This window comes from Carcharodon carcharias, chromosome 19 (assembly GCF_017639515.1).
Source record: "Carcharodon carcharias isolate sCarCar2 chromosome 19, sCarCar2.pri, whole genome shotgun sequence".
Taxonomy (NCBI): domain Eukaryota; kingdom Metazoa; phylum Chordata; class Chondrichthyes; order Lamniformes; family Lamnidae; genus Carcharodon; species Carcharodon carcharias.
In genome coordinates, this window is record NC_054485.1 from 106668763 (window position 1) to 106685309 (window position 16547).

The 16547-nt window shown below is 42.0% G+C and overlaps 1 protein-coding gene across 1 annotated transcript in view; it reads left to right on the forward strand.

Moving 5' to 3' along the window:
• Positions 1-16547, forward strand: part of LOC121291315 (proline-rich transmembrane protein 1-like) — a 43439-nt gene that overhangs the window by 12389 nt on the left and 14503 nt on the right. Inside the window, exon 2 of the mRNA XM_041212387.1 lies at positions 2506-2588. Coding sequence (XP_041068321.1) covers positions 2506-2588 — 83 coding nt within the window. The remainder of the gene's footprint in view (positions 1-2505; positions 2589-16547) is intronic.

Below are 16547 nucleotides of genomic sequence, written 5' to 3' on the forward strand. Positions count from 1 at the left end.
ATGAGGCGGTTAAGAAGACATATGGGATACTTGCCTTTATTAGCCGAGGCTTAGAATATAAGAACAGAAAGGTTATGCTGGAACTGTATAAAACGCTGGTTAGGCCACAGCTAGAGTATTGCATGCAGCCCTGGAATCCGCATTATAGGAAGGATGTGATTACACTAGAGAGAGTGCAGAGGAGATTTACCAGGATGTTGCCTGGGCTGGAGAGTTTTAGTTATGAGGAGAGATTGGATAGACTGGGGTTATTTTCCCTGGAGCAGAGGAGGTTGAGAGACAACATGATTGAGGTGTATAAAATTGAGGGGCATAGATAGGGTAGAGAGGAAGGAATTTTTCCCCTTGGTAGAGGGATCAATAACCAGGGAACATAGATTTAAGGTAAGGGGTAGGAGGTTTAGAGGGGATGTGAGAAAGAATTTTTTCACCCAGAGAGTGGTGGGAATCTGAAACTGCCTGAAAGGATTGTAGAGGCAAAAACCCTAATAACATTTAAGAAGCGTTTAGATGTGCACTTGCAATGCCATGGCATACAAAGTTTTGGGCCTAGTGCTGGAAAATGGGATTAGAATAGTTAGGTACTTGTTTGACTGGCGCAGACTCGATGGGTCCAAGGGCCTTTTTCTGTGCTGTAGACCTCTACAACTCTATGACTCTACGACCTTCACATCTTTCCTAAAGTGTGGTGACCAGAACTGGACACAATAATCTCATTGGATCCTAACCAGAGATTTATAAAGGTTCCACATTACTTCCTTACTTTTGTACTCAATGCCTCTATTATGAAGACTAAGGCTCATGTGTTTTGCTAATCACTCTCTTAATGTGTTCTGCCACCTTCAAAAATTGATTCACGTGTACCCCTGTCAGCAACCCCGCAACACCCCAACAACTCCCTCACTGCTTGTCTCTACTCCCGAGTTTGGTATCATCATCAAATCTTGAAATTTTACTCCGAATTCCAACGTCCAAATCATTTCTATATAGTAAAAACAGCAGTGGTCCCAGCTGTGAACCATGGGAAACACCTCTGTCTACCATCCTCTAGTCTGCAAAGTAAACATTTAACACAGTTCACTGCTTGCTATCCTTAAGCGAATTTTTTCATCCAATGGGACACTGACTGTCCTATTCCAGAAACCAGCCTTTTATGTGGTACCTTGTCAAATGCATTCTTAAAATTCATATTGCCAACAGCCATTTAATTCCCTTCATCAATCTTCTATGTTACATCATCAAAAATTCCATTAGATTAGTCAAGCACAATCTGCCTTCGATAAACCTGTGTTGGCTCTCCTTAATTAACTTAATCCTCTCCAAGCGCCTGTTGATATTTTCCCCTGATTATGCATTCTAAAATCTTACTTACCGCCGATATGAAACTAACTGACCTTCAGTTACAAGGACTGTCCTTACACCCATTCTTGGAGAAGGGTGTCACAATTGCCACTCTCCAATCCCCTGGCACTTCACTCATATCAAGGGAAGATCGAAAGATTAAGGCAAGCCGTCCTTCTATCTCCATCCCCACTTCCTTTAGCAGCCTGGGATGCAAGCCTTAATACCAGATGACTTGTCTATCCTAAACGTAGCCAATTTTCAATTTAATTTTTACACTACCCATTCAACTCTTTCCCCTTCCAGCCTTACAAGCCTCTGAAATATCTCAGCTCCTACAATTCTTGACTCTTCCACATCCCCGACTTTAACTATTCCAGCATTAGTGGCATGCTTTCAGCTGTCTAGGCCCTGATGTCTGTAAGTCCCTCCCTAAACCTCTCTTTCTCCCATTAAGACACTGTTAAAACTTCCCTTTAACCTCACTTTTGGCCGCCTGCCCTAATGTCTCCTTATGTGGCTCGATGTCAAATTTTGTTTGATAAAGCTTCTGTGAAGTACTTTAGAATTAGAAGCACTGTATAAATACAAATTACTGCTGCTAAAATAATACAAAGGGAAATTTCATGCGACTGCTTTAATCATTTGATTGATATCAGTCCCCAATCAATTCTATGCTAGGTTACCGTTTAGTGATACACAGTGAAATAATATTCAAAAATCAAGATGAATAATGGTAAGACCGAATAAGTGACATTTGGCACGGCTGACTGATTTAGCTGGGCGTCTTGCTTTGTACATCAGCTGAAGGAGACCCCACACAGCAGCCACCAGTGTGTATCTTACTGGGACCTCTTGGTGGGGGAGGCAAAGGGTTAAAAGAGACAGCCAGTACAGTGTAACCAACAGGAGAGAAACAACCCTCCTAGTGATTAATGTAGTGACGGAGCAATCAGAAAGGGCGAGTTACCACAGAGGGCGCGTCCTTCTGTTTTTAGCACCAATGAGCAGGAGCAAGGAGAAGGCGGGACAGATAAGAGATGCGGTTGCCAGGCGAGGTTGAGGGAGCAACTATGCACAGATCCAACTGATAGAAGATGGGTACAGAAAAAGCAGTTCATTTTACCAATTTAATTTGATGATTGTTTTTTTTTTCCTGTTCAGCCTCTGTTCCAACGATTACGAGGCTTCCAGCATCTTTTTAAAATTTTGTTTTAGCACACAGACCATGGCTACTGAAAAAGCAGGTAAAATTGTTTTCCCTTATACTAGTGACGCTGGCTCTGTTACAAACCCAAATTAATCTTCTTGCTTTGGATGTGCTGCTGGGCTTAGCGGAGTGGGGAGATGTATGTTGAATTATTACAGGAAGACTCCTAATTATGTGGCAGTTTAAAAATGCGACCTGTCAGTCAAAGCAACGCGGTGTTCATCGTATTATAATCGCAATTACCGTTAACGCTTTGATATAAAGAATTAGTGCGCTGATGTTCTGGGATTAGCAGGATATGTGCTTTCCCCGCTGTGCAGTCACTACTTTTCCTGTTTTGTTTCTTTTGTATTGACATTTGGGCCACAACCTGGCTGTTTACGTCCAGAGGGAAGTTCTTCAGAGCCACACTAACTCCTGGTGCTTTGCCAGAATACCAGGCTCCTGTCCACCCTTATGCTTTCTCTGTGTCTTCGCTTTGGATGCACTGGGCGAGGAAGCACTTCCCCATGACCTGCTGTGAGAAAGGGGGTGGACAGGATCCCTGTGCATCTTTGCCCCGGCCTCCCTCCCAGCTCTGACATTCTATCAAACACTCCCAAGCAAAGGGATCTTCATCATCTCTCCCCCTGCCAGCAGTAATGGGATAGGACAGCCCTGGTTAAGGAGCAGGGCCAGCCTCCCCCCTTCCTCCTTTAGTTCATTTCAGTTATTTGCTTGTTTGCCAATGAACCGGGGCCTTAACCATCTCTGTGGCCTCGCTGCCTCAAGCGAAGCTTTATTCTCAGATTCATTGAAATCTGGCCCACCGAAATGGATGAGCATCTCTGATATAAAACAGACAAAGGATCATTACTCAAGCAATATGTGGAGTTTAGTTGCAGGACATGGGTGGTAAGGGATTTAAATCCACTTGTTCGTACATTTAGGTTCCTGATTTTGTGATTTTATTTTGCACTGCAGCTCCGTGCTCGCACTGTTGTTAAATCCGGCAGGCAATGGGTTTTTTTTTTCAAATAATGGAAATATAACGGTACAGGCCAGGCATCTGCATTTTGATGCAGGGGTGCAGTCATGTAGAAACATGCCAGAAGCTACAATCAGTCTGACGTGGGGGGATACGCAGAGCCCATGTGAGTAACAGCTCTCCCGCAAATGGATGGGCTTCGTGAGGGGGAGGACCGTGATGTTCAGAGCCAGAGGCAAACTTCAGCCAGATATGCATCAGGAGATGTGGTGCAGGGAGAGAGAGCGACTTTAGATAAATACAGAAAGAGACATAATGCAGAGAGAGAGAGATTTTAGATAGATACAGATTTATATGCTGCAGGGAGAGAATGACTTTAGATGCAGAAAGATATACTGCCGAAAGAAAAAGATAAAAGATGCAAATAGCAGAGAGACTTTAGATGTAATAGGAGAAAGGTCGACAGGCTAGGTAAATAACAGGTAAGGTATATTGCAGATAGAGAGAGTCTAGGTAGATAGAGAGGGGCACACTATAGAGAGAGGGAGAGTTAAAGAAACAGGTATTTATTGCACAGAGTGAGAAAGGGACTTTCATTAGATACAGCTAGAGAAACACTGTGGACCAGAGACAGACAGACCTTTTAGAGATGTAAATAGGGATTTGCTGCTATATGACAGACACATTTTATACCAATGCAGTTGGGGATATTCTGCAGAAAGGCAGGGATAGAAAGGTTGAAAGTTCTGATAGATACAGATATGTCCATATTGTCGGGAGACCGTTGGGGTCTTGAGCAGTATGGGTGCTAGCTAGCAACAGGTTCTCTTTTACCATTGAAATGAAGAATCAGTGCGGAAAAGGCATATCTTGTGCAAAGAGAGAGGGATGAAAATGATTTTACAGACAGAAGAGGAAAGAAAAAATTCTGATCAATACTGATAGTTGTATACTGCACAAAGCCAAAGGCAGAGACAATCTAATAAGAGACAAGAGGCAAACTTCCAGTGGAAACTTCCAGTGGATTAGGATTGATATTTGCTGGAGAAATAGAGAAAGGAACTTCATTTGGATCCAATTTGATACCTATATATCCAGAGACAAAGAAATAGACTCAAGAGAGATACAGGTCTCTACACCCTGCAGAAAAGCAGATATCAATAACATTATACAGCACCAGAAGGCCATTTGTCCTGGCATGCCTGTGCTGGCTTTTTGAACAAGCTGTCCAATTCGTCCAAGCCTCCCACTCTTTCACCGTAACCCTGAAAATGTTTCCTTTTCAATCATTTATCCAATTTTATTTTGAAAGCTACTATTGAATCTGCTTCCACTGCACTATCAGGCCGTGCATTCCAGGCCACAACTCACTACGTAAAAGAAAATATTCTCCTCATTTCCCCTCTGGCTCTTGATAAGAGAGAGAGACATTTCAGGTGGATGTGCTTTGCAGAGTGAAAGAGAAGCAGAGAGAAAAGTGCTGATTTTCAATTCCCAGGCTTAATGCTGGTGTTGTGGATTGACTACTTGTAGAAATTTCCTGATTATTGGTTTACATTCATTTCAGCCACAATGAGCTTTGGATGGTTTCAGTCATGGGTGGGTGATCAGTGATGCCATATTTATAACTGGGCAGTACATTGAAAAGTTACCCAAGACAGAGAGAGACACATTTAGCTACAGGCTTTATATAAATACAGACAGGCTCCAGGCACACTTGAATTAGTTGATTGAAATGGGCACATGTATAATTGTATCTTTTAGTGCAACATACAGGTGCACAATGCTGCAGAGCTTTCAAATTGTCAACTGAAATGTTGAAGCCAAATTTTAACCCCCTCTTATTTCCCATGATTTTGTATTGAAATGACGGGAGGATTTACACCAGTCTGCTGTGTCCACCCATAGAATGGCAAAAACCATGCATCGGTTGTTTAATAGGTCAGGGCCTTCAGCCTCACTTGGCTCTCATTCATGAATCAGTTCACCATGTTGGGAATCACAGGATTGTCGAAAGGAAATCTTTACTTGCAGTTGGTACGGTCATTTCCAATGAGATTTTAAAACAAAGCCTCGTCTGCCTTCAGGGGTGGATGTAAAAGATCCCACGGCCACCATTCAAAGAAGAGCAAGGACGATCTCTCAGCTGTTCTGACCTATATTTACCCCTTAAACAGCATCCCCCAAAAAATCAGATTACCACCTTGTGCACAGCAAACTACACAAACAGCAGAGTGGCTGCTGCATTTTCCACATTACAAAAATGACTACACTTGTTATTTGCAATTTGCTTTGGGACATCCTGATGTCGGGAACAACACTGGAAAAGCAACTCTTTCTTTATCAATGAATGTTACATTTTCCTTTTTTTTAGTTGTGCCAATATAAATTAAATATTTTTCTAATGGAACTATTTCACCAGTGTATTTGCAGGCACAATTCCATCCACTTCACAATGTTTTAATGACCATGCATCCAAAATAATTTTGAAGCAACAAGTTTAGGAACCAATGAGATGAACTTATGATATTTCTCAATTAGGGATGAAGGTGCAACTTGTGACAAACGTATTAGCTGTTCAAGCCCCTTTACGGAGACTTCAGCATGTAATCCAGGCTGACATTCCTGGTGTAGCACTGAGGTAGTGCAACATTGTCAGAGGTACCATACTTCGTATAAGGCATTAAACCAAGAACTCATCTGCCCTCTCAGGTGGTACACTTCAAAAGTACCTTACAGGCTGTAAAGCACTTTAGGAGGGTTATGAAAGGTTGCTGAAGATGCTATATAAATGCTAGTTCTTTCTTTCTTAGATATAGATAAACAACTCCATTGATTTGCTGTGGTGTTGATACACATACACAACCAGGGATACCCAGGATTGAAGTAAACATATCTTGACCACATCTCCAATGGTTTATTCAGGGTGATATACTGGAAACTGCAACAACACCGTGTAAATCGGGAACCAGGCTAAAATGCTGTTACCATGTTGGCATCATCATAACAACAGCAATTCATCAGTAAGATGAAATATGGTAGGAGAGACAGTATCCCCATTCTTGCTATCTCTCTTGTAGGATCCTACAGAATAAAAAGGAGGCCATTTGGTCCATTACATGTGCAATGGCTCTTTCAATGGACTATCCCAATTAGTTTGCATAGTCCTTCAATTCCCCTTTGAAAGATTTAGGAATGTTTTATGATGTTAATGGCATGATTTAAATTCAAGCTTTTGTTGTTGATTGCATATGGAACCGGTAACAAGGTCCCCATGAAGATACTAACCCTATTTCAAAGTGCATTAATGCTTCGATTAAGATTGCTGTGAGGGCTTGATGTGAGTGACTGACACTAATTTCTTTGAATGACACAGAGACCCATCTGGAGCATTTGTACAAATGTAGAGGAATAGGTAAAGAATAGTTGGAACAATAAGAAGAATGAACAAAAGAGAGAAATACATGAATAGATGTGGTTGGGTGGTAAGGTGCAAGGCAGGTAATAAATCAGTTAAGACCTCAGTTGCAGTTCAGTGCACAGTTTTGGTTTCTATATTGAGGAAAGGATATCAAGACCATGGAGATTCACAAGGATGATAAACAGAACTTGGAAGATTTACTAATCCGGAAAGACTGGATAAGCTCTCTCCCTAGAAAAGATAAAACTTGGAGAAGACATGGAGAAAATTTTTCCGCCTGTGGCAGAATCCAAAACTACAGACCATCAACATAAAACAACCTCCAGAAAATTCAATAGTGAATTCAGGAGAAACTTCTTAATTCAGTAAGTTGTTAGAACGTTAAACTCGCTACAACATGGAGTAGTTGAGGTGAATAGCATGGATGGGTTTAAAGAGAGGATTGATAACCACATGACGGTGCAAGGAATAAAAAGGTATGTTGATAGAGTTAAATGAAATAAGGTAGGAGGAGGCTCACAAGGATTTTAAACAGCAGCATGGGACAGTTGGGCCTGTTTCTGTGCTGTAGATTCTTTGGAGGACATTACAGAGGAAGGAATAATTGGAATAAAACGTTTGTCCAAGTGTGCATCTTGACTGCTGCCTAAAAGCACAGGAATTACCATAATAGTTCAGCAAACCTCATGAGGAGCCCATTGTTCAGGTCTAATTTCAGCTCTGTGCTAATTCTCTCAAGATCAGATCTGTCACTGGCATATCAGAAAGCTGGACTGGTACAGCCTGTTCCATCTCAACAACCAAGATCTCCTCCATTAGGAATATGCATCGGGTATTGACCTCATCCCCACACTTACACCATAAGCATGCCTGGACAGACACGGAAATCTCCATGTCATGCTCAATGCTATAACAGTGACTTTTTTTTAAAAAAGGTTGGGACTTTGGAGAGGAGTAGGAGAGGAGGCTTTAACTTGGCATTTAATCGCACACTGACCTGGGTCCTGAATGTGGGTCAATGTTTTCTTCTCTAGCCCTGAGCTCCCACTGTTTAATTAGCACCAAGATCCAGCTACTCAAAAAAGTCAACGCACAGGAAATGTATTCATGAAGACTTGTTTGAATTCACAGCTAATGGCACCTAGTGTCCCAAAGAAATAGTTTAAAGTTATGGAATTGTAGCAAAAAAGCTTATTTCATAATGAATGGAAGATATAAAATGTATATAAGATTTGAATGGCATCATTTGTTGACCTGTTCCCTGTATTGCTTAACGTTTTGAACTTCCAAATGACTGAATGCATCTTGTACAGTGTGTGTGTGGATAGCTAATCTTCTAACTAACCTAAGCCATATATGCAAAATTGTCTAATTAGCATCATGAGCTAATATATCAGACCTAATAACCTAAAAAATTTACTCTTATTATTTGGTAAAGTATTGATGAAAATCTAGGACAAGATTACAAATTCAATACCCCTGCAACACTCAACATCGTCAAGTGTTGCACTAATAGTGAAGGCGGTTCATGGCCTTATATATAGTCCAGTTTAAAAACAATTGGCTTGAGATGTCATTTGTGATGCCTGATAGAATTATTGACCTGTAATTCACTGACAGACATTCGAGAACTGGACCTAATATTCTAGTTGTGATCGAACCTGCGCTTTACAAAATATCAGCATTACCTCCCTGCTATTATACACAATATCTCCTATTGATGAAGCCCAAGATTCCATATGCTTTGCTAACTACTCTCTCAATATGTTTTGTCATTTTCAAGGATTTGTGCACATTGACACCAGGCCCCTTTGTCTTGAGGGAAATAAACTTGCAGGGCTATAGTGATAGAGCTCTGTGCTAATTGTCTCATTATCGGATCTGTCACTAACATATCAGGGAGATGGGCAGGTTCTGTGCAGCCTGCTCCATCTCAACATCCAAGATCTCCCCCATTAGGAATATGCATCAGGTATTGACCCCCCCCCCCCCAACCCCCCCCCCCCCCCCCCCACACACACACACACACTTGCACCATAAGCATGTCTCGATTGCTGTACAGAGAGCCTGCATGGGTTCAATGGCCAAATGGCCATCTTCTATGCCATGATGATTCTATGACTCTAGGCAGATTTGAGGGGAGATCTAATTGAATAATTTAAAATGGTTAGAAAAGGTGGGAAGTGAACCCTTCCCCTTTTAGAATTCAAGAGATCCAAGAAACCTTCTTTCCAGAAATGGTTGTGAGAGTGGAACAGGATCTCAGAGGAATTCCTAGAGACCTTAGTCATGGGACAGAAATGTGTCTCTGGCAGCAGGGCAAAGTGATCATTATTGAATCGACCGCTCATCGTATGCCTGATATCCAACTCCATTGTCATTGCTCAAACCGAACACCGGAAATGGGAATGCAAATGATTCATTCCAAGACAGATTCCAACCACTGTAAGCCCATTCTGCTGATGAATGAGGCTATATTTAAACTTGTCAAAAAAACTCACATCTCATGTCGTATGTGAGCAATGCAGCTTTGTAAAATCAGTCCTTAAGACTTCAAGTCAGTGAGAGTTTGTGAATGGTAGGTAAATCCTTACTTTGGAAGTGGGATTATAGAGGCACATGGAGGAAAGATAGGGAAGCAATATTCAAACAGTAACAGTGCCATGTCTAACAAAATGGGAGAGCACTGCTATAGCTTGGGTAACCTATATCTGCTCCTGTGTTCCCAATAGACTGTGGACTAAAAATTCACCTTGGGCAGTAATACAACATGGGTGGTTTGACAAATGATTCATTATAATGCTTTGAATCATGGTGACCACAGTCAACTCTTGCATCTGGGTCAAAAGGACTGTGGTGTGAAGTCCCACTCCACTCATTGAATCTAGGGAGACACTCCCACTGTCATACTGAGGGAGTGCTACACTGTCAGAAGTGCTTTTTTTTGGGGTGAAAAATCAAACTGAGGGTCCAGGCTTCCCTACCAGCTGGACATTAAAGATTCCATATCATTATTGCAAAGTTGAGGAAGGGGAAGGGATTTTAACTACCCAAATATTAACTGGGATAGTTTCAGTGTGCAAGGTAGGGAGGGAACAAAATTCTTAAGTTGCATCCAGGAGAACTTTTTTAGCCAGTACGTAGAAAGCCCAACAAGAGAGAGGGCAGTTCTGGACCTAATATTCGGAAATAAGCCTGGGAAGGTAGAAGGCATGTCAGTAGAGGAGCACTTTGGAGATAGTGACCATAACTCAATTAGATTTAGGTTAGTTATGGAAAGGTATAAGGTTGGGCTGGGAATAAAAGTTCTAAACTGGGGAAAGGCTAATTTTACTAAGATGAGATACGATTTGGCCCAAGTGGACCGGGAGCAGCTACTTGCAGATAAAACTGTATCAGAGCAGTGGGAAGCATTCAAGGAGATAACAGCGAGAGTACAGGGCAAATATCTTCCCGTAAAGACAAAGGGGGGAACCAAATCTGGAGAACGCTGGATGTCATGCAACATAAAGGTTAGGATTAAGGAAAAAAGAGAAGCTTATGGCAGATACCTAGGGCTCAATACGGGAGAGTCCTGAGAGGAGTATAGAAAGTGCAGAGGGGAACTTAAAAAGGAAATTAGGAAAGCTAAGAGAGTGCATGAGAAAGGATTGGTGGGTAGAATGAAAGAAAACCCAAAGGGGTTTTTAAAGTATATAACGAGCAAGAGAATAATTAGAGAAAGAGTAGGGCCAATTAGGGACCATAGAGGTAATGTGTGTGTGGACCCAGAAGACGTGGGTACAGTCCTCAATGAATACTTTGCGTTGGCCTCCACAATGGAGGTGTAGACATAGATTGGAGGACTGTGAAATATTAGAGGAAATTAACATAGAGGGAGAGAGAGGAGGTACTAGCAGGTTTAGTGGCCTTAAATTGGATAAATCCACAGGCCCAGATGAGATGTATCCCAGGTGTTGAGGGAAGCAAGGGAAGAAATATCAGGAGCCCTAGCAGTAATTATCAAAACCTACCTGGCCACAGGTGAGGTGCCAGAGGACTAGAGGACTTCTAAGATTGTCCCATTATTTAAAAAATGGAGGAAGAGATAGACCAGGAAATTACAGGCCAGCCAGTCTAACCTCGATGATGGGGAAGTTATTAGAAAGTATTCTGAGGGACAGAATATATCTGCACTTGGAGAGACATGGATTAATCAGGGATAGTCAGCATGGATTTGTAGTATTGTTGTTGACATCTTTTGATGATCTGCTTCTATCACTGCTTGTTTGTCGCTACAACCACACCAACCCCCTCCACCTCTCTGTCTCTCTATCTCTCCGCCCCCCACACACACACCTTAAACCAGCTTATATTTCAGCTCTTTCCTGGACTCGAACTCAAGTTCTGTCGAAGGGTCATGAGGACTCGAAACGTCAACTCTTTTCTTCTCCACCGATGCTGCCAGACCTGCTGAGTTTTTCCAGGTAATTCTGTTTTTGTTTTGGATTTGTTAAGGGAAGGTCATGTTTTGCAAATTTGATTGAATTTTTTGAAGAGGTAACCAGGAGCTTTGATGAGGGTAATGCATTTGATGAGGGTAATGCATCTGATGTGGTCTACATGGACTTTAGCATGGCTTTTGATAAGGTCACTCATGGCAGACTGGTCAAGAAAATAAGAGCCCATGGAATCCAAGGCAATGTGGCATGTTGGATCCAAAATTGCCTGAGAGGCAGGAAGCAGAAGATGAAGGCAAAGGGATGTTTCTGTGATTGGAAGTCCATTTCTAGTGGGGTTCCACAGGGCTCGGTGCTGGGGTCCTTGCTGTTTGTGGTGTACATAAATGACTTGGACTTAAATGTAGGGGACATGATCAAGAAGTTCGCGGATGATACGAAAATTGTCAGGGTGGTCAATAATGAGGAGGATAGCCGTAAACTGCAGGAGGATGTCAGTGAACTGGTCAGGTGGGCAGAGCAGTGGCAAATGGAATTCAATCGGAAAAGTGTGAAATAATGCACTTGGGGAGGGCTAACAAGGCAAAGGATTACACTGTGAATGGTAGGACCCTGGAAAGTACTGAAGGTCAGATGGACCTTGGTGTGCATATCCATAGATCCCTGAAAGTAGCAGGGCAGGTAGATAAGGTGGTTAAGAAGGCATATAGGATACTTGCCTTTATTAGCTGAGGCATGAGGGAGATAAGGCTGGAATTGTATAAAGCACTGGTTAGGCCACAACTAGAGTACTGCATACAGTTCTGGTCAACGCGTTGTAGGAAGGATGTGATTGCGTTGGAGAGGGTGCAGAGGAGATTTACCAGGACGCTGCCTGGGCTGGAAGGTCTGAGCCAGGAGAAAAAATTCGAAGAGTTAAAAAGTATTTAGATATTCACTTGTGTTGCCATAGCCTCCAGAGCTATGGGCCAAGCGTTGGAAAATGGGATTAGTGTAGTTGGATCTTTGTTGACTGGCATGGACATGATGGGCCAAATGGTCTCCTTCTGTGCTGTAAACGTCTGAGTCTATGAGCCTAATATTCATCCCTCAACCAATATCACTAAAAACAGATTATTTGACCATTGCGTTATTGCTGAGTTCAAATTGACTGCTGCGTTTTGACTACAATAATTTGTACTTATATAACACCTTTAACATTGTAACATGTCGCAAGGCACTTAATTGTTCTAGTTAGAATAATGACTACATTTCAAAAGTACTTAATTGACTGTGAAGTGCTGTAGATGTCCTGTGATTGTGAAAGGTGTTATATAAATGCACATTTAAAGGTTAAAGGTTATCATCGGCTGCTTCCAATTTCAAAGTGACATCAAAATAAGCACTCAAATAAAATAAATAAGCATCAAATCTGCTCACATAGCGTAATAGTGTAAAATTGACAGAGCTTACTAGCAAACAAATGGTTCATTCCTTCTTGTAAGGAACTTGATCTGGAGCCTCACTAATTATCCCACAAGTGGGCGAGAAAGCTAATGACAGATTTTTACAGTTTTATTTTTGTTGTTGGTAGGCTTCATTTAACACTGAACAAACTGAGTTCATGTTACATTCTATAAAATTGTATGAAATGTATGAAAATGGGTTGCTCTGTTTTTCCCATTTTTTTTGGCTTCATGTCTTGAGGGCACTGCTTAATGCTGAAAGCAGCTCCACAGGTCACTGCCATCCTAAAATGGTAAACTCTTTGTGTTTGGTCCTTCACACTGAGTGTCACAGTGTCACGGTGAATGAGGTCATTCTTAGTTCATCTATCCAAGAAAATGCTTGTTACACAGAAGCCTTTCAATAACCTCAGGACATCTCAAAGCACAGCCACTTTTCTAGTGTAGTCACTGCTATAAGAAACATAGCAGTCAATTTGCAAGCTCCCATAAACAGCAGAGTAATGATCAGAAGACTTTTTTTTAAATGATATTCATTGAGGGATAAACATTGGCTTGGACAGCAGGGAAAACTCCCCTGCTGTCCTTTGAAAATTCATTCACAGGCCATGGACATCACTCAGAATGCCAGCATTTATTGCCCATGCGGGGCTATGTGGCTTGCTAGGGCCATATAAGAGTCAATCACATTGCTGTGGTTTCAGAATCATACATAGGCCAGCCCAGTATATTCTCCTTCCCTAAAGGCCGTTAGTAATGCCAGATGGGTTTTTGCAGCAATTGTTTCATTAGACTTTTAATTCAGATTTTTATTGGATTCAAATCCCCCACCCCAATGCTCCCCAAAGCATTATGATAAAAGCAACAAGCTGTGGATGCTGGAAATCCAAAACAAAAATAAAAATACCTGGAAAAACTCAGCAAAAACTTTACGAACCCAAGTCCCCAAAGCATTACACTAGGTTTCTGAATTAAAAGTCCAGTGACAATACCACTATGCTACTACCTCCCCACAACTGTAGGATCTTTTACTTTCTGAAAGAGCAGATGGTACCTTGCTTTAACATCTCTGAAAGACAGCACCTCTGACAGTGAGGCACACACTCTCAGTAGTGCACTGGAAGTGACAACCTAGATTTAAAACAAGCAGAGGTAAGACCTACAGGGTCCCTTCCCTTCACTGCGCCACCTTCACATTGTCCAACAGGCTGTTAAAGAACTGTAAGGGTTTTAACCTCCACTGTAAAAGCAGAAAGTGCTGGAACTTCAGCAGGTCTGGCAGCAACTGTGGAGAGGGAGCTTTGAAAAAAAAAGTCCCATTCAATTCAAAATATTCTCATGTTGGCAGATTTCCTTTCCTAAAGGACGTTAATGAACCAGTTGAGTTTCTATCAATAATAATAAAAACAAAAAAACTGCGGATGCTGGAAATCCAAAACAAAAACAGAATTACCTGGAAAAACTCAGCAGGTCTGGCAGCATCGGCGGAGAAGAAAAGAGTTGACGTTTCGAGTCCTCATGACCCTTCGACAGAAGGGTCATGAGGACTCGAAACGTCAACTCTTTTCTTCTCCGCCGATGCTGCCAGACCTGCTGAGTTTTTCCAGGAGTTTCTATCAATGATAGTTTCATGGTCACCATTACTGAGGCTAGCTTTCAATATCAGACAGCTTTTTTGGATTAATTAAATTTAAATTCCACCAACTACCGTGGTGGGTTGCCCCCGCCCGAGCATCAGTCTGGGCCTCTGGAATACAATTTCAGTGGCATTGCTGCTACACTGCTATCTTACCCATCATCAGTATCCTGGGTGTCATTATTGACCAGAAACTGAACTGGACTAGCCATATTAATACTGTGGCGGCAAGAGCAGGCCAGAGGCTGGGAATTCTGCGGCAAGTAACTCACCTCCTGACTCCCCAAAACCAGTTCACCATCTACAAGGCACAGGTCAGGAGTGTGATGGAATACTCTCCACTTGCCTGGATGAGTGCAGCTCCCACAATGCTCAAGAAGCTTGACACCATCCAGGACAAAGCGATCTGCTTGATTAGCACCACATCCACCACCTTGAGCGTCAACTCCCTCCAACACTGATGTACAGTTTGTGTGATATACAAGATGCATTGTGATAACTCTCCAAGGATCCTTTGACAGCCCCTTCCAAACCCATGACCTCTACCATCTAGAAAGCCAAAGGTAGCAAAGACATGGAAACATCGCCACCTGCAAGTTCCTCTTCAATCCATATACAAGCTGACTTGGAACTACATCACTGCTCCTTTATTGCTGCTGGGCCAAAGCCCTGAAACTCCGTTTCTAATGGCACCTACACCAAATAGACTGCAGTGGTTCAAGAAAGTGGCTCACCATTACCTTCTCAAGGAGGACTAGGGATAGACAACAAATGCTGGCCTTGCCAGCAATTTGCGCATCCCACAAATGAATAAAAATTGCTGATTAGAAATTTAGAATTAATGGAATTCATGAAATTAATATACACATTGATACAGTGGAATGTTGATAATGCAGCATTAAAGAATGCACATTTCTATATAAAATATCTTTTGCCAAGTGAAGGGGGAATAATAGGGAGCGAATGTGAGTTATGACAGGATTCATCCTCTTGTGTGATAAGCGGACTGAATGTGCACCAGCTGCCATGTGGCTGCAGTGTGAGGCCTCCCTGGTTTTCTCAGAAGGTGATGGCAGTGCCTGCTGTTAGTGGAAATTAGCCAGCAATGCAGAGAGGTGATAATTGATTAGAGGATCTTGTATCCAGAGAGGAGCTGTGGGAGATGACTGGCTGAACCATAATCTAATTACTTCCCTGTTGGGTTCCAAAACACACACACAACATACGGAGCAGTGAACTCCAACGCACTTGAAGATCCCTTTTTAAATGATAATATTTATTGATCATTCCAAAACAAAACTGTATTTCTGTCCACCAACCATCTTTGTTTGTCTTTCTGACATGAATATGTTTGTCTACATAGAAAGAAATGCTTGCATTTCTAAGGCACCTTTTACATTCATTTGACATTCAAAGTGCTTTTCAGCCAATGCAGCACTCTTGAACTGTAGACTTTGTTGTAATGTAGGGAACACAGCCATTTGTTTGCTGACAGTAAACTCATACGAACAGCAATGTCACAATAACCAGAAGATCTGTTTTTGTGATATTGATTGAGGGTAAAAATTGACCAGGACACCGAGGAAAACTCCCCTGTTCTTATCCGAAATAGGTTGTAGAAAGAAATTTATAGAAGTTTACAGCAGGGAAGGAGGCCATTCGGTCCATCATGTCCATGCAACCAACAAGTAGCCATCCAGCCTAATCCCACTTCCTAAGTGCATATGCAAGTACTTTTTGTCTGTTGTGAGGAATCCTGCCTCTACCACCCTTTCAGGCAGTGAGTTCCAGATCCCCACCCACTCTGGGTGAAAAGAAATTCCTTTCCATTTCCTTCTTAACCTCCTAAATCTACAGTCCACTGGCTATGGACCCCTCAACTATGGGGAATAGGGCTTTCTATCCACTCTATCGAGACTCCTCATAATTTAATACCCTTCAAATAAATCTCTCCTCAGCTTCTTCTGTTCCAAAGAAAATAACCCCAGCCTATCCAATATTTCCTCATAACTAAAATTCTCCAATCCAGGTGATATCCTCCATAAATTTCCTCTGTTCTCTCTCTAGTACAATCACACCTCTCCTGTA